The sequence below is a fragment of the Falco naumanni genome, chromosome 3 (assembly GCF_017639655.2).
Source record: "Falco naumanni isolate bFalNau1 chromosome 3, bFalNau1.pat, whole genome shotgun sequence".
Lineage (NCBI taxonomy): Eukaryota > Metazoa > Chordata > Aves > Falconiformes > Falconidae > Falco > Falco naumanni.
The window spans coordinates 19,063,140-19,081,529 of NC_054056.1; the positions used below are offsets into that span (position 1 = coordinate 19,063,140).

The 18,390-nt window shown below is 43.5% G+C and overlaps 1 protein-coding gene across 1 annotated transcript in view; it reads right to left on the minus strand.

The window, feature by feature from the left end:
- Window positions 1–778: 778 nt before the first annotated feature.
- CTDP1 (CTD phosphatase subunit 1) overlaps window positions 779–18,390 on the minus strand; it is a 110,610-nt gene continuing 92,998 nt past the window's right edge. The window contains exon 13 of the mRNA XM_040586283.1: window positions 779–1,815. Coding sequence (XP_040442217.1) covers window positions 1,674–1,815 — 142 coding nt within the window. The 3' untranslated portion in view covers window positions 779–1,673. The remainder of the gene's footprint in view (window positions 1,816–18,390) is intronic.

Below are 18,390 nucleotides of genomic sequence, written 5' to 3' on the forward strand. Positions count from 1 at the left end.
CGTTTAAGTTGCTGAAAAAAAAAGAAGTATTTTGACTTCCCATTTCACAAGCATTAGCCTTTTTCTTCTGTCATACAAAGCAACTCGCCTGGAGACACCCTGCTTGTTTTCACGGATAGCCACCGCAGGGAGGTCACTGTAGACTTCAACAACGTGGCACCTGTGTAAATGTCCATGAAGTTTGACATTTTTCCACATAAAACACTATTTTTGTCTTGCAGATGCTGACCTTGTGTTCTGAAGTGGAAAAGCAGTATTAACCTGAAAAAATTCTCCTATTTTCTCAGTCTTCCTCTTATTGCCATTATGAAGCTTTGAAAACTGGGCTGTTATTTGTAAACCAGCTGGGATTCTGTTGGAATATTCTGTTTTACTGCTAAGTGACAAAATTAAGTACCTCTGCACCAGAAAGTACTTCCCTTTAACGTCCGAATTAATGAGTCTTCTTTTGCAAACATGTTTTTAAAAGGATTTGTCTCCGCAGTTGCTAGCAATTGAGAATAAACCACAGCTCTCCCCTCTGAAACTCAGCAGCAGAGCAGCAACTCTTACAATGCCTTCAGAGGCCAAAGAGACCGGAGAAAACACCAGAACGTCAGACTTCACATCCAACAGAAAAGCAAACCTTCTGAGCCAGTGCTTTTCTCCTCCGCCTGAACTTACAAATTTGCACTCGCCTTCAATGTTTTTCATCATTTTCATGCAGAGCAAAGGGAAGACAACACGGAAAGGTGCCTTCTACCTGATGGAAGCAAATGAACAAGAAAGGGGAACAAAGTGTACAAAATGAATTTTTATTAAATGAAAGAAAATCTGTTTTGTGGGTCAAATATGAAATAGAATATACAAAAACTTTACATCAGAACTCTTGTCAAAGAAATTAAATCCTATCTAGACTGAAGTAGCACTCGCTCTTTCCAAGACAACACGAATGGGTGAATATGCTTCTCATGGCAGTACAGGATCACAACAGTATGCTGTGCTAAATTTCCGGTTACAGAGAAGAAAAGTTAAAAATCTAAATGATGACCCTAAAGAACCCAACTATTCCACAAAGTAACTTAAAAACATGAGTTTTGATCATTATGTATTATCTTAGAAGCAAATGACAGGTGGGTCAAGTGCAGAGTTCACAAAGCTTGCATATCACATTCTCTGTTTCTATACAAATATAAATCGTTCTTTTTTATTTTAAAAATCCTTTTATATTTGATAGCATTTATTTGTGGAAAAGGATGACCAGTTCCTCAGGTTCCTGCTGTACTACCCAGACAATTCCACCTCCTTTATCTCCTCCTTTTTTTTGAAGACTCTCACCCATATGCCACAGACCGCGATATTTTTAAAAAGTTACTGTACTTCAATCACAAATCTTTGTATCACTGTCCTGTATATGAAGGTTCTGCAGAGCTCCTAACATGTCTTTGGCATAGCACACCAAGTCCCATTTAATACTTTTTTTTGTTTAAAAAAGTATATTTTCCTTTAGTAAAACACCTTAAAAACATCTATTTCCGATTTTGTAAAATAATGTGTCACCTCTTGTGTTGCTTTGCAAAATATACACACACATTTTGGAAAAACATTGAGTACTGACATAAGGGACTCATCTGAAGTCCGATCTGTTTATGAGGAGTACAATACCATCACAAATTCCGCCTTCTGCATGAATGTCACATGAAGTCGTTCAATTCTGCTTCAAGCGCTGCTGCCATTTCATCTGCTTCAGAACTGCTTCCTTCCTCATCTTCATTGCTGGATTCTTTACTGGATTCACTGGCAGCATCGTCTTCGTCCAGTTTGCGCTTGTGGCCCCTGGAAAGGCAGGCAGAGATAACGTGTGTGAATCAAGGCAACTTGTTGCTTATTAAAACTGACCACTACTTAACATGAGAGAAAAAAATGGGGCTAAAGGACTCTACTTTTTTCCAGGTCTAGACAAAAAGTACAGCACTTGTTTTTAAGTGAACAAAAATATTTAGTTCACACAACTGATTTTTTAATTGCTGTTATTTATTGTCAGCTGTAGGTGCAAAGAACAAAGTACCGTTAATTTTGTTTCTCCCATTCCCCTGAACAAGGAATGAAAACAAAGTATGACTGTCTGAAAATCACGAGCTGATCTACTTTCCTTTCGCATCCCAAAAGAAAGAAATCCATCGTATGAACAAGAGATTACCAAAATGTAGTGGAATGAAGCTGGGTTAATTATTGATAATATACAACTGTGGGCTGCTGACTTCAGGGGAGGCGGGTTGGCCAATGGAGATAAGGTGCAGCTGTGGCTGGTTAAGTTCAGTGCTTGGGAGGCAATGAAGAGAGAGCAGCCGAGGAAGAAGCAAGAGGAAAGAGAACACACACCCTGGATGAAATGAGGAGAAGGCAGCAGAGGGACTGGCATGAAGACTATGCTGGTATGAGATGGTAAAAGACCTTGTTGCAGCTTGATAGTTTGGAGAGTGCTGCGACACTGAAATACATTGTGTATTGTTACATGATTTTGAAATATTCAAGTTTCTGCATTTATAAATAGAAAAAATATAAATGTATAGATATTTATATAAAGAAAACCTTAACAGATTAACCAAATCTGACTGCACCAGCTTCTACACTTTGATGCTTCCAAACATAGGGGTCTCATCCTTCCCTTTTGTGTCTTTTTGGATTAGTGCTGCCAGGCTGAACCACACATTTCCCAGCGTCTCCGGAGAATTACCCAGTTTACATAGGAAGCTGAAAGAATCATGTTCCTGGTTGTGAAAGATCTCCAAGGAAAACCTAACGTTTCAACTGGGACATAGCCATAAGCAAAAGAACTTGGATTTGTGGAATCCTAAGATCTCTCTTCCTTGCCAAAAGGGAATTTTATATTAGACATGTTCTTCTGAGACAAAAATAAAGTTGAGACTTTGCATTGCATAGAATTCATAATGAGCTGCAGAAACACCTTCAAAATTCTTCCTTCATCATTTGATCAAATTTCAAGCAGAAAAATACATGCAAAGTGGATATCTCTTAAATAACTGTCCTTTCCATTACCAGGTGGGGTTTCACGAAGAAGAGAATGCATCCACCTGCAACCATGAAAAATTAATAAAATGGTCTTTTATGTTGCAGCAAAAAGCAGTAGTTTAACAATGCTCCCTTTAGTTCTGAGAGTATAGAGAAGTAGCATATAGCAAGAAAGGCCTTGGATAAATACTGACTTGAACTATGTATATCTAAAAGGAATAAACACAAAGATTAACAGTCAAACCTGTGAGCCTGTAAGCAACACTGAAATACAAAGCAATTTTTATTTATACAGACATTCTTACTGCCATTTTCCCTGAAACATTAGCTGTCAGGCTGGCTGGGTGACACCTGACACCCCCCCCCCCCCCTCTGCTTTTCAGACAGACAAGATGGGGAGTGAAGTCTGGAGGGGAGTTGGGGGGAAGGCAGCAGTGCCACGTTCCCTGCGGTTCCTCGCTGCTGCACCAGTGGGACCAAAGGATGCGCTGCTGCTGCTTTACTGCCTCCTCCAGCGGCCTTGGGTGGGCTTCTCTGCTCCGTACCAGGCAGCAGAAGCCACACTCCAGGGAGGTAAGGCTGATGCCCCAGGATTCAGTCTGGGCTCTGAATCCGTAACAAAGAAAACCGGGATGAGGTGAAAGCATTTCCTGAATATTTTGCTATTGAAACTCAAATGCGGCCTGCGGAGGGACCACAGGGCACTACATGCAGCCTAACACACAGCAAAAAGCAGTTTCTCACTCACAACTCTGATTTCCACGCAGCCTACATTAGCACACAGCTTGGATGAGAAGCACTCAGACTAAAAATGACCGCCTGGAAGGACTCTCAGCACGTCTCCATTAAAAGCTACACAATGTGTGGAGCTTGAGTTCCACTCGCTCACCTCGTGATGATTTCAGCCTTCAGAGACACAGCCCTATTTCAGGCATGATGCTATTAGCTACAGAAAAGCTAACCGGGAACTAAAGCAAGCCAAAAGAGCCTTACTCAGCAAAAGAGGAAAAAAGCTGTGCGCAGGTCGCCAGTAGTGGACACATGGTGCAAACCACGAAGCACGGGTGAACAAAGGCACCAAGGGAACCTATAGCCCGACGCTCACGGCTGCAAACACTGGCATTGATCTCTTTGAAACAGTGCATCTATGGAAACTGATGGTGTCTGCCAACTGAAAAATAAAATGAACAGCCTGACAGCTCTATTTACAGATATGAAACACGTATGCACAACGGCAGGTGAGGGGTTACAGAACACGGCGGGACAAGCAGGATTGCAGAGCCAGCCCCGACACCGTGAGCTCGCCCGGGTCTGAATCCATAGCAAAGATCCCGTCGAAAAAAGGTCTGTCAAGGAACAGTCTCCTGCTGCCAGCTGACTATTTGTTGTAAGTGAGGAACAGTTCATTTACTAAATAATTAAGGCAAAGACTAGCAAAATTACTAATCTATACAACAAAGCCACCTTTTAATTTAAATCTGCTCCACAGCAACTAGACTTCAGTGAGGACAATCAACAAAATACAGGGACCTGAAATACTCAGCGTAACTGGTTAGCTAAATAATGCAGTTCCAGTCTACAAAAAGACTTCCCAGAGAACTTTAAGGGACGGTCCCGACATATTGTCATCCCTCATTTGGTTGTATCAAACACTATCTTTGGAAATGCAAAAGACTGGCTGTGATCTATTTTGTCAGCTCTTGTTCTTTCGGCAGGGCTAGAATGACAGCTCTAGTCAATCTAGATATTAAAACTTCCTCACTCAGAGGAAGAAAAAACCCATCAAAACCAAAAAAGAAAACACAGCTAAGTATTAGTCCTCTGCTAGAAGAAACAAAAAATCTCTCAAGAATGTACTGCTCTTATTAAGATATAAACACCTTTCGGTATTTGTGTACTGTAAACTGCAGCTTCATAGATATTCCAAAAACATTTAAATTAGTATTATGGAATCAAATGCAAAGCTAACTCTGAAAAAGTAACCTCAGTAACATAGTGCTGCATTTTTATTTGCAAATTCAGAAAAGAGAAACAACATCCCATTAATAATTTCTGTCTTCAGAAAAAAAGCAGTATATCCCCACAGCAGCACGTCTATTAACATAACAATTTAAAACGTATATTTTCCTCATTATTTTCTGCCCACTCCCTGTCATTTCCAGTTTCACAGCCACAGTGCACAATGCTTTTGAGTGGAAAAGTTAAGTGCATACAGGAATCCTCCTTAATATTTAGAGAAAATGATTCAGCAGTATGGTGAAGGCTTCCATTAGCCTGATTTGCATGTTTCAAAGGAATTTTGCTGGCCCGCTACTAAAAACCAAACATACGGGTAATAAATTAATATCTTTATAACCTTCTAGATGAACAATTAAAAAGACTGAACGTAGAATTTTAAGTATCTGACAACTCTGTGAAAAAAAGTGTACAATTCGTATTTGCTTTGCCTTTGCATTAAGTACCCAGTACTGGGAGGCCCACCAGTCTGTGTGATGGAGAAGTCTTAGAAAGAGAACTAAATTTAAACCCCACATATTTCAATTAATTATCAAGATATTTAAATAAACTACAAGTGTAAATCATAGTGTCATTAAAATTTAAAAAAACCTTGTAATTATACATATATAAAAGTTATTTCAAGGAAAATTTAGTCTACAGAATGCAAATGAGAAATACACTTAGTGGTATTCCACTAATAATAAATGAACACCCAGGAAGAGCTGACATCACAAAGTTGCAGCAGAGCATGGTGTACGCATGTGAAAAACAGTAGAGGAAAAAATTACTGAAAATAAAAACTTATTCAGCTCTTGATCTGTTAAAATGATCACTAAAACACGACTGCAAAAGTTCAACTATAGGTTGAATGAAAGCTTCATGTTTATCATTTCAATTTAAATTCAGTTCTCTGAAAGAGCCGCAGGAACAAAGCAGTGAAAAGAAAGCTAGTATTTGTTGCTTCTATTATCTTAAGGCCTTAATTTATAGTTAGCTGAAAATAAGAAATGTTGGAAAAAACATTTTTTTCCTATTAATTGAAAAGCAGGTTGCCTCTGGTCAGTTTTGCATCCCGATGGCTCAAATTTAAGAAATGCAGCGCTACATTAAAATAGAAACATCTAATAAGCAAAGGAACTCAAAGGGCAACGTAAGCCTTGTTTTAAACAAAGCAAACCTAAAACTTTTCCAAGCCTTGTTTTAAATTTGCAAAAGAAAATGATAGCAAATATTTAAATAAATGTTCATGTATACTGTAAACTCCAAGTACCTGCAACCTCCAACCCTACTCTGATAAGAAGTAAACGTCTAAATTATTGCAAATTGACCTGGTGTTTTTTCAATAGCTCCTAAAATCGGTGCAGTAACAGAACAGTCTGGGGACGGGATGTGTTCAGGTTTCTACAAGCCATCAGCTTATAGCACGGGCATCGTAAGCAGCACTTTACAGCTGGTACCAGCTACAGTCAAGCGACTCTGATGAGAATCCTGCCCTGGGAGCCGGGGCAGTGGGGAAGGCAGCCGGCACTCTGGAACAGCGTGCTGCCTGCCAGCGCTGACCGTGCTGCCCAGGGCACCCCTGGAGCCCTGTGGGAAGGTCTGTCCCCGTCCCCACACTCACCCAGCCCAGAGCCGCCTGTGACTCCTTCCGTAATGGATAGAAGGTGATGCCGAGTCCGGCAATGCAACAGGAATTGGACTCCCTTCCACAGGAATTTGACTATGAGAACAGTTTTTTGAGATAAAACCAGTTCTGTGGTGATGCCTTCAGTAGCCATGCGCTGGAGCACAGAAAGCAGAACTGCTCTTCAACCCGTTTTGAAGATGCCAGCCCAGTACTGAGCTAACGAGGTTCAAGGACACGAGATCTGTGTGGGCAGCAGTACGTCACACCGGGCAGACAAGGCATTACATTTGCAGGGAGATGTTCAAAGTTTTGCAGTTCTGTTTTCTTAACATGCGACACTTAGCAACACCCTTGATGTGCACTCGGTATGGCAGCGAGCGACTGTCCATAGCTGGAATTTGGCTGTAAGTTTACAGCTTTACACCTGTAACACTCGGGCGCCTGCCCCCTGGCAACCCCTGCCACGCGTCCAGGCAGGAACATGGAATTTTCCGTCCTGGTGCCTGGCTGGCCCCATCCCAGCGTGCTGCCGAGCACGCAACCTTCCTGCAGCAAACGCCGCTGGCCCCGTGCGGGCAGGCAGGAGCGTCGGTCTTCCCCTTATGCTCCCGCTATGAGGAACAGGACAGTATTGGCGTTGCAGGAACAAAAGCCAGACACCTCACGTATTTCCCCCAGAACCCGTCAGCATTGCCGGCAGAATTGCAGGGCAATCCACCAGCCCAATGCGCAGAGAAATGCACGAGAAGGCTCACCGCGCCGCACCGGGCGGGGGGAGATGCTGCTGTTGGAGGAGCAGCGGGCTTCCAACTCCGGTCGCAGGAATCCACCCGTTCCAACTGACAGCTCCAAAATGTATTTTAAGTAACACACCGGTAAAGTGAGACATAATTAAATGCTGTACAGCTTCAGCGCCTTCCTGCTTTCCAATTCTGCACACCGGCACACTATTCAAACACTGAGAAACCATTCTGGAAACTTTTAAAACTATTTTAACAACAGTTTTATAGTTCTCTAAAGTAAATGCTCAACGTATATCTAAATTGAAAGGAAGTTTCTAAAATCAGGAAGTCATAGAAAATTTAAAATAAATCCAGAAACTACTACAATATGTCAACATGGGTATTTTGTAGATTTTGCTGCAATCGAGCATTTGGCAAGGCTGTGCTTTCCTGATATTTACACCAATAGGAAAGTTTAGTAACAAAAACCCCACCCCAAGTCACTGAAAACAGTTCTTAATTAAACATTCACTTGGGGTATTTTAAAAACAGTGTAGCAATAAAGCTTTAAAATGAAAGCCTACACCGAACTAAACTAATTTTCTCTGCACTGAACTAATTAGATACAGATAATTATTAAATTGGATAACACAAAACTAAAAAGTTGAATCTACAATTTTGCTTATAAAATTAAATCACAGATAAATAAACTATGTCTCTAGAAAATTGCTTGTTATTTCATTAACTTCAAGTTTTATTAACTTCAAGTTGTTTAAAAATAATCCACCTAGTAGTTGTAAGAATTTACAACATGTAAGAATTTACAACATCTTACAATATGTAAGAAATTACAACATTTACAACATGCAACACTGATTTCTTCAAAAGGTGAATGTGGCAGTGGCGGTTCTCTGTCACTGAACAGATACGCTTGTCACTGGTTTGCAGAAGACAACAGAATGCTAATGATCCTTTCCAACACGGGGAGCACCCAACTACTACCTGATGCTCTCACCATGGAAAGTGCAACGGCGCCACTGCCACAACGTCTCCTGATCCTGCTGCAAACAGGCAGGGACATGGCCATCTAGTCACCTTGCCACAGCAACCTCACCCCTTTCCCAGACCCTGCACCTGAATAACCAACAGGCGAACAACCCCATATTCAGACAAAAAATAGGTGTCCACCAACAGATCAATTATTTTCCAAGGTAAACCAGGCCTTCGTCACTTACAGCAAGTTCTCCAGCTTCTGCCAGTTTAGAAGCATCACCACTGTGACAAGGAACGGCTGGGGGCAGCTGTGCCACTCTGCTGCGCAGCTCCGGGCGGCTGCAGGAGATCCCAGGGACCAGCAGTGAGCAGGGGGAGCTTCCAGCCTTCCTCCACCAGCGCTGAACGGGCAGAGTGTAGCAGCTCTGCCTGGATTTGGTTTGGAAAATGTCCTTTGAAAACGGTGACACTTGGATTAATTTCTGCTACAGGAAGCACTGCAGGAGACTGTCTCAGGCAGTGACGAAGAGTAATGTTCTCACTAGAGGGCTGAATACGAACTGTTGTTAAAATTGGTAGCATGCAGTAAAAAAATCAAGGTGAAAAGCAGGAAAAAAACTGTACGATGTATGGGCAATTACAAAATTCAAAACCATAACCAAAACAAGGAGCTGGATAAGAAACAGCACACAATCTCTCCAAGAAAAGCCAGCCTGCGGCCACTGCTCTGGCCAGAGCGGACGTGCGCTGAGGCACCCCTGTGCGGCACAGCGCAGCACCACTGTGGTTTGACGGCCCTGTGCTGCAAACTGATGCTCAGGATTCACCTGCCCTGCCGTACCGGCCGCATGGCCAGCACCACCCCAATGTCCAGAACGTTCTTCAAGGTGCATCATCAGGCATCAGTTTAGTCATAACATGATGAGTAAGGTGCTAACCAAGGAGGCTGGAAGTAGGACTTTGTATTCTCTTACTTGTGCGGTGGCTTTTAAATTAGATATTCACAGATCATCTTAATATGTATGTTAACATGTACATTACAGGCTACACTAAATTATACTGAAAACTAAGATGATTTTGTTAAAGCTTTTAACTCCAATTTTTACTAACTCTTCTATTACTTTGTCATTGTTTTCTATAAATTGAGATTAAATTGCAAATAGCTAAACCCAATGTCTTTCTAGCATGTTCATCCACCAAACAGTGGCTTTACTCACAAAAATATTAACTAAGAATGTCTCTGTTTCATCATAACATGTCAAAAAACAACACAAACACATTACCAACTCTGTGTGGACATTGTTAACACTTCCAACCTGCTTTAAAATGTTGTGCTCCAGAGGGGTAAAACACACCCATTCTTTCCATGCAGGTATATTCTTCCATGCAATGTACTCCGTCACTTCTGCTAAACAAGGGAAGTCCTTGATCCTCCTCACCCCGCCAGAGGACTTACTGGGATGCTCCCTCCGTGCACAGGCTCTGCTGCCCGCCTCGCGGCGTGGGAAGGTAGCGCAACCCTTGCCACAGCCGAGCACCCAGCGGCTCTCAATGAGCAGCACCTCATCGTGCGGGTGCTGGGGCATCACAGCTGCTGTGCCAGTGACATGGTGGCACTGCCAGGTGTGTGGCAGCCGGACCGCTCTGCACAGCAGGCAGTGGCAAGATTTGCTCTGCTCCATCCCACAATGTTCTCCTGGAATATTACATTCCTCTACTACTTCCATTTGTCAGAAAACGTCAGCACTCCCAGAGGCAACACGTGCTACCTTGGCGCTCCCGATCCCCCCAGCTTGTCCTTCCCCAAATTCCCTTGTATTGTTCAGCAGCAGCCCTTCCCGTACCTCTGATGAAGGCGACATCTGACGGAGAAGATGCTTCATATCTGTTACCAGCCCAGGGCCACAGGCTGCTGCTGAGCACCTGGAGAAACAGGCTGCTACATCTTACTGATGCAGCGGTACCAGCCACGGGCTTGTACAACGTCTGATTATCCACTTACCTGGCTATACAGATGCATGCAACAGGAATGTGTGAAAAGATGTTTCTCTGAGCCCCAAATGACTACTGAGAGCATATTTAAAACATTTAACAAAAACTAAGACCGCAACAAGATGTTCTCTTTCTAGTTGCTATCTGGGATTGATACAGCCACACGGTGCAGGGACAGAACCAACATGCCAGGCAGGGGCCCGACTGGAAGGAAGACCAGACGCTTCCCTTTGCACGGCTTTGGGAATAGAAGCACTTTGCAGGCTGTCTCCAAAGTGACCGAGCGCACTCCCCAGCTGAGCTGGCTGGAGCCAGGACACGCTGAGCTGCCCCCCTGCCCCGCCAGGGGGGGGTTACCCCTGATCCCCTGCTGGGGTCACCCCTGCCAGGTCAGGGCACGAGTGCTGCGGTGGCAGGAAGCAAAAAGCCTGGCCGTGTATCAAGACAGTGCAGGCAGCTGTGGCTCCCCAGCTCAGCTGCTGTTTACCCACTCTTGTTAACACCTGGAACACTAAAAAACTTGTCAGACTTTCAAGTATTACCATTCCAGACATGGTGGTCTGAAGTAAATAGCAGCATCAGGTGAGAGATGTGTCCTTTATATTGATGCTGATGGTGTCTGAAAACTCCACAGGCACTCCGCCTAGCAGGAATACATTTTGCATGAGCATTTAACATGATCTGGTTTGTCTGATGGGTTTTTTCACTGTGTCCTGGTTTCAGCTGAGATAAGAGTTAATTTTCTTCCTAGCAGCTGGCACGACGTTGTGTTTTGGATTTAGTATGACATCAATAACACACGGATATTTTAGCTGTTGCTGCGCAGGGCTTACCCTAGTCAAGGACTTAGCAGTTCCCGTGCTCTGCCAGCAAGGAGGGGCACAAGAAGCCGGGAGGGAGCAGAGCCGGGACAGCTGATGCCAACCGGCCAAAGGGATATTCCATACCATGGGGCATCACGCTCAGTATATACGCCAGGGGGAGTTGGCTGGGGCGGGGGGAGCACTGCTCGGGGGCTGGCTGGGTACCGGTCAGTGAGGGGAGAGCAATTGTATTGTGCATCACTTCATTTTCTTGAGTTTCATTCTTCTCTCTCTTTTTGTTACCTCCCTTTTCATTACAATTATTATATTTTACTTTAATTATTAAGCTGTTATAATCTCACCACACAGGTTTTACCTTTTCACAGTTCTCCTCTGCACCCCACCACGGGGGGAGCGAGCGAGCGGCTGCATGGTACCTAGCTGCCAGCGGGGGTTAAACCATGACACACTGTAACTGGTGAAAGAATGACTATCACGTATTCAATTTAGTTTTCCAGTAAGTCTTTCCTGGGATGGGATAGCTAGGATAACTCAACCCACACTGGTAGTTTCAGAGACAGCAAAACAAGGAGATGTTCCCTTCGGTGAACAGAGACCCCATCTGCACAACACGGTGGCAACATTGAACTGCCTGGCAAAGGACACTTCTGCTGCTGGGAACATCTGCTGTGCGTGGTGAATTTAAACATCCATATTCTGCTTTTCATGTACTTTCTGATAACACAGGGAAATTCCTCACAACCAGCCTGATACAACAGACTTCTGAAATAAGTTCAGGTTTTCCACAAAATCTGACTTTGTTAATCCTTTGAACTCCTAGTAGGTTTTCCCCTTGGGAAAAACCAACTACTTCAGAAATTGGAAGATCTACTCATTTTAATTCCTGTTCCCTGCCCCACCCTCCCGCATTAAAAGTAGCAGCACTGCTTCTCTTTTACCAACATTTTTAGCACATGCTACAAGCAGGCATTTTAATTCTTGATACACACTGCTGTCTAGCAACCATCACAGACTTGCAGGGGTCAAGATTAATGCACATTAGTTGTTATATGAAATTTTAAGCACTTCTGGAATTCTTCAGGGAGATGAGAGGGTTGTAATATATCAGCTATTTTTCCTGATCAGAACGACGTTGCCTTCAGTATTCCTGCTAATGTCCTAGGTCTCAATAGCGGCATAGAATGAAGGATTAAAACCCTTCACTAGCAGTTGTTAATGTATTACTTTGTTTCCTTACTCTCAAGGGATATTTAGATAGATAGCTGTACATCTTAATAAGGAAAACCATGAATTGTTTAGTAGCTTATAAATTGCACTGAAGCACTCAGCCTGATTAAAGGAACAAATGCTGCCTGAATCACCTGAGGACCAACCCCGGGCTATTCTTCAGAGTCTTTGTGCCAGCCTTCTCACCCACACGTAAACTGAAGCAGCATGTTACTACCTTTCCTCAGCCTGAACTTCTACTTTTTATCTTCCTTAGCCCTCCCCATTCCTTTGAAGCCACAGGTGCAAAACAGCATCAGATCTATGGACCGCCAGAACAGGGTAGTGGTGGCAGTAACAAGTGCTTACACGTGCGCCCTGTGCTGGGGGAGCCGCATCTCTTACATGAGTTGGAGCAGGACATGGGAGCCTGGTATTAGGTGCTGCCGTGGAGAAACAGGAATAACTCCACAACGATCCAGTGCCTGGAGTTCCTTACCTGAATTCAGACCACATCAGAGGAAGGAACCGCCCCCTGTGTGAGGAACAAGTGCTCTGAAGTCAGAGAGTGAAATGCTTCATCTACCCCTTCCCTTGTGAGTGAACACTGAGAGCTCAGGTTTTTCAAATCTGGCCAGGATTCTGGTTCTCCCCTTCTCGCTCTGGCAACTGCAGAAGCCAAGCTGGAGCTGCCGCGTCCACAGGCTGGCAGAGCAGGTAACAGACCCTTCAGCAGATCGAGTCAAGAACTCCCTCACCTTTTCCCCATTATCTGAGTTTCCTGCAGCCTTCATTTCTTCAGACTTAAATTGTACTGTTGGCACTTTCTGGATGTAGGCGATACCGGCCCTTCACACAACTGCATCTCTCCCGGCTGGGCAACAGAGCCCCCTGGTTTGTGTGCTGCTGTGCAAAGTCTCCCCTCTGGCCTGCGACACTGCTCAAAGCAGCCCCCAGCCAACAGCCCCTGGGGGCACCCCATGCTGGGAGCGCCTCAGCTGGACTCAACAGTCGCCTCGTCCTCCCCAGCACACCAGCACCGCTGCCACAGGCTCCCAGGACCTGCCCTGGGCTCCCCTGATGCCCGGCTAGCGTAGGCTCTGCCAACTCTGACCTCGGCGGCGTGGTTTGGCAGCTCACTTCACAGTTGATAGGCTAATTACAGCAATAAAACACTTGTCCCTTGATTCTGAGACAAAGGCATCTTTACTGCAGAAGCGCAAGAAAAACTGCTAGTAAAAAAGACAAACACGTCCACCTAATTTCTTCCTCTCACTAGTCTACATCACTCACTAGACTTAAGGGTGAGGTCCCTGAAGTGTGCCAGGACCCTCCCTGTGGCACACGGACTCTGCCCCAAACCGAAGTGCTGTTTTCCAATGCTTTGCACTTCCTTCTTCAGCTGGTCTCACAGTTACACAAGAATCCTGCGCCAGAAAGGACATCTCTGTTCTTTCTCTCTGATTACATGAATGCCTCTCATAATTTTTCAGCCCTCACTCTTTCAAAAATGATAGTAACAAATACCTGATTTCTATAGTCTGCTTCTACAAAGTCTAGCTGCTGTAGCCTGGTGCTTCTTGCAGATCTATCATAGAAAGTTATTTTCCCTCAGGCTCCTGTCACTCCATTGTCCTGGGATGGAAGCTGTCGGTTAATGGCTCTGCAGTGACAAAAGGCAAGGGCTGCAGGAAGACTTCTGCTTCAAACACAGACACATCAGTAAGAAATCAACTTCATTACTTCACCCAGAACTCTTAAGTTATACACAAATTCACTACAACATTACAGAGAGTAAGAGTCAGAAAAAGAAGAATAACAGCAATTCCTGTACATTCTTGAGCATTTATTAGCACATTTAAGGAGATAGGGAGAACAAAGTAAATGCCATTACACCTGACAACCTGCATTATGGTTCCAAACTTGTGCTCCTGTATAAACTAGAAAAAAGCAGCATCTTAGATTCTCAGCTGATTTTGCAGATATCAGCACACTTCTTATGGAAAGTGAAAGTGAAGCCTATTCAATGTTAAAGTAATTTGAGAAACTAAAGATATATTTTAACAGCTCCTTCCTAATTCTAGTAACATAGACTTTTAATTGCCTTTCTGTCCTTCCCCCAAAGTGTTAGAACTTAAGCATCATGTAGACTTATGCTGTTAAGCCGCATAATACCAAAATAGGAAAACCCGTTAAGAAAAAATGGTATTGATGACTTAGTTCATTTTTAATCCGTTTTCTATATATGAAGACACACTAGCTTTCAAATCTGTTCCTGAAAACACTTTGTATATGAGAAGTTTATGCTATTTTTCACATTTCCCAGGGATGCCTCTTTTCCTGATCTTGGCTGTGTAATGCCTGTGCCCATTAGCAGGTATGGCCTCATATCACGCGCGACTGAAGTCCCACTAACTGCACGCATAATATGGATAATACCATATTATTCCATCTAAACAGCTTCCACGTATTTTGACAGCAGAGAGCCAAAGCAGCTGAGGGCAGACGGTCACTCAACAGTCTGTATTTCAAAGCAGTTTCAGAGTTGCCACCTGCCGCGTCTGCCACGGGCGCAGGTACTGTGAGCCACCGCTCCGGCCAAGGGCAGACGGGCGCAGCTTACACACCCTGCAGCAATCTGCAGCGATTTGAACCCTCCGTATTGTGCGGGGAAAGGCAAAGACACCACAGAGTCACGTCAGTATCTCACAAAAGTCCAAAGTACCACTGTTTAGCTATTTACAATGAAAGAAAGTCTTGATAGAACTAAAATTTTGAACTTATGTTATTTTAATGCAAAACTTATTAAAATTAGGTGACAGTTAAAACCAGAGAATACCTCACTTATACCACCAAATGCTGAAGAAACTTGGCAAAAAAGCAACATCATATCTGTATGGAGAGCAACTTCAGAAAAAATCTCTTAGCAAAAGGAAAGAAGGTTAAAAAAATGCAGCTGCTGTTTGTATTTGATAGATTTGATCTGAAACCACCTCATGTTTTGTGGACATGGATGTTACTGAACACAATTTATTTATTGAAGTTGTTTAGGAGCTCTGTACAAGAAAAGCAGTTGAGGTTCTCTCCCGAAAGTGCCACCCCAGGAGAAACCAGCAAACACCAGCAGGTCCCCTTAAGCTCCAACTCCAGCCCAGTTATGCAAGGCTTAGAACCCCCCGTGCACCGGTGTCACCGCTGGCATCTCCCAGGACAAGAGGGCCACCACCACCCAGCTGACAACAGCACGGCCTGAACGCTGCCGTGTCGCTGCAGCAGGGCCCCAGCCCCCGGCAGCCCCCAGCCTGTGGGCAGCGGGCCGGCTCCGCAGGCCACCGCCACGCATCTGGCATGTGCCACCACCGGCACTGGAGGACAGTGGGAATGGCCTGGCTACAGCCCAGCGGACCGGGCAGCAGGGCCCACCGCGCAGGGCGGCCAGAAGCCAGCCACTTGTCCCACAGTCCTGCACCAAGGTCTGCTGGGTCGGGCCAGGGGTCAGACCATACAGCTCGCTTCCCAAAAGCCTCTGGGAGGGCGAGCACCTCCTTTTTCGAGACGGAAAATTAGCTGCCACAGAAAGTTAGCAGCTTGACACCAAGCAAACACGCACAAGCTGTGCACTTGTAGCAAACAGAAATACAAGACCACTTCAGCCTCACAATCTAAATGTAAACCCGCACCCTCAGTTAATTTTAGCTCAAGTTAATAGTCTAAATGTGTGAAAGTTTACACTCTCACTGATCTCTCCCAGTGACTTTTTTTTTTTTTTTTTTGCTTATCCAGTTAATGGTCTGAGGCTTTCCAAAATGCATACTCCTCTTTAATTAACAGATACTGTATTAGACCTTTGCAATAACTCATCAGCAGCTCAAACTATTTCAGAATGTGTAAGCAGCAGCGATGAAGTGAACGATGTCGTTCTGGGATGTCTCCAGAAACACACTCTGCACCCGTTGCTTGTGCTGCATCCATCAATGATACACACATGTGCCTGGATTCTTAGAACCACCTCCCTCTTCCCCAAGCAGAACAAGCATACCTTTGCTTCCCTGCTGATTTATGCATCTCTGAACATACAACAGACCTAGTCAGGCCTATTTTTTTCTCTGTAATCTTTCAGAAACGTTGAGAGTTTTGATTTGCTGTAAACAGGGATAGAACCAGTTTGAGCCTCTCAATAACCCCCTGCACAGTGAAATCCTATTCTCCTTTCTTTGCACACTAGTAATTTTGACACAGAAAAACTATTTTATCAAGGAGAAAAAATATTTCAGGATACATCTCTGACAAATAGGATGAAGAAAGAGAGACCTGTAGAATGTCATGCAAGAAGATACATATAAAAATAAAAACTGTTTCTCCATTTTGACGTGAATTGTAAGCCTAGTGCAGTAACTGGAATTTCAGAGAATTATATTTGAAAAGCTTTACTGAAGAATTTCCCATGTTCTTCTGATGCAGAACTCACATTCAAACATATCTTTGTTGAACTTGAAGTCCCAAAAACAAAAGTTTGAGGGCCAGATGTCAGATCAGCTCTGGAGTAATCCATATTTCATGCAACCACTTTCACTATGGAGCAGCAACCCATGCTGGAAGATCAGGATGAAGATATTACATCCCCTAAATCTCTATCTATGACAACTCATGTGTCAGAACCCTTAGTCTTTTGCAAAACTGACTTTGTCACTGCAAACTCCGAACGGCAAAACCAGCTGTTTTTCATCTGCTCATTGTACTAAAGTACTTTCAAAGCTAGGCTAGTGCTTCAAATACTGCACGTTTCATGCCTTTATTCTAGAATCACTTTATGCATGTTATGTAACAGCAAGGATAAAATGATTTTTTTTTTATTTTAAACAAAAGGGGACTTGAGAAGCAAAAATTGCTATGCCATTCAAAGGTTTGTATCACACTCTGAAAGTTTACTCCATGCTTACATCCTTCCCGTTGCAGCACGGGCAGTGACATGTCAGAGGGCTAGTCGTGCATGCACAGGATTCCCATTACTCCACTGGTACTGCACATTCTGGGGGATAACAAATCTATACTTAAAGAGGTTCCTGTTTTCCAAGGGATTAAGAGTGTGCTTTATGTGATGGAGAAAAGTAGTACACAAATATGAGTAGCACCTAGCTCTGCATGAGTTGTAGCTTTACATCTGCACTGTTGCCTTCCTATTTTTATTTAAACACACTGTATTTCTTCCTTGAAAACTGGCTGGAAAAGCCTGATACTTTAAAGGGAAAAAAATACAGTATACTTTGAATTGATGTATGCTTCCTCCTATCAGTTCCTCTCTAGTGACCAGCATTCCTTTTGCTGATTTGCTTTTTAAGATTAGTGAAGACTACACATTTCTCCCATTTGTCAAACACATGCTAAGCACCTTCACCAGAAACATGATGTAACACTTCATCAGGCACAAATGTGCAGTAGGAAAAGGTAATCTCCCCCAAGTATTCCATATGGAATCCATGAAGAATTTCTTACAGTTTTTACTTTCCTCACAGAATCCTACCATAAATTTGTAATAGGAGTTATAAGGAAACCTAAGGTTAATGGCTGTCAATGTTGTTGTTTAATTTTAATATACCATATAAATAGGAAAAATACATCACTGTCAAGAATCATACTAGAAGAAAACTACAGTAAATGTATGCTTCCATAATGAAGCTGCAAGCACAAAGCTTGCTTCATCGTGCAACATACCTTTCTTAAATCCCCTGATCTTCATCCTATTCGTCAATTTCTTAAAGCATTACATACACACACAAAGACTATATAAGATTCTATTCCAGACAAGCATATGAAATATTTTTTAATAAGAATACACAGTCAGTTTCTTACAAAATTCACTGATGAGTCTTCAGGGCAAAACTGCCCAGGTCAAGAGCAGCGCAGATCCTTCCGTTACACCCAGATGTATCCCTCAGCACAGATGCCTGGGTTTTGGGGAGAGTTCCCCAGTACCTTCCCTTCCCTTCTTTTTTTTTTTTTTTCTTTTTTCTCTAAA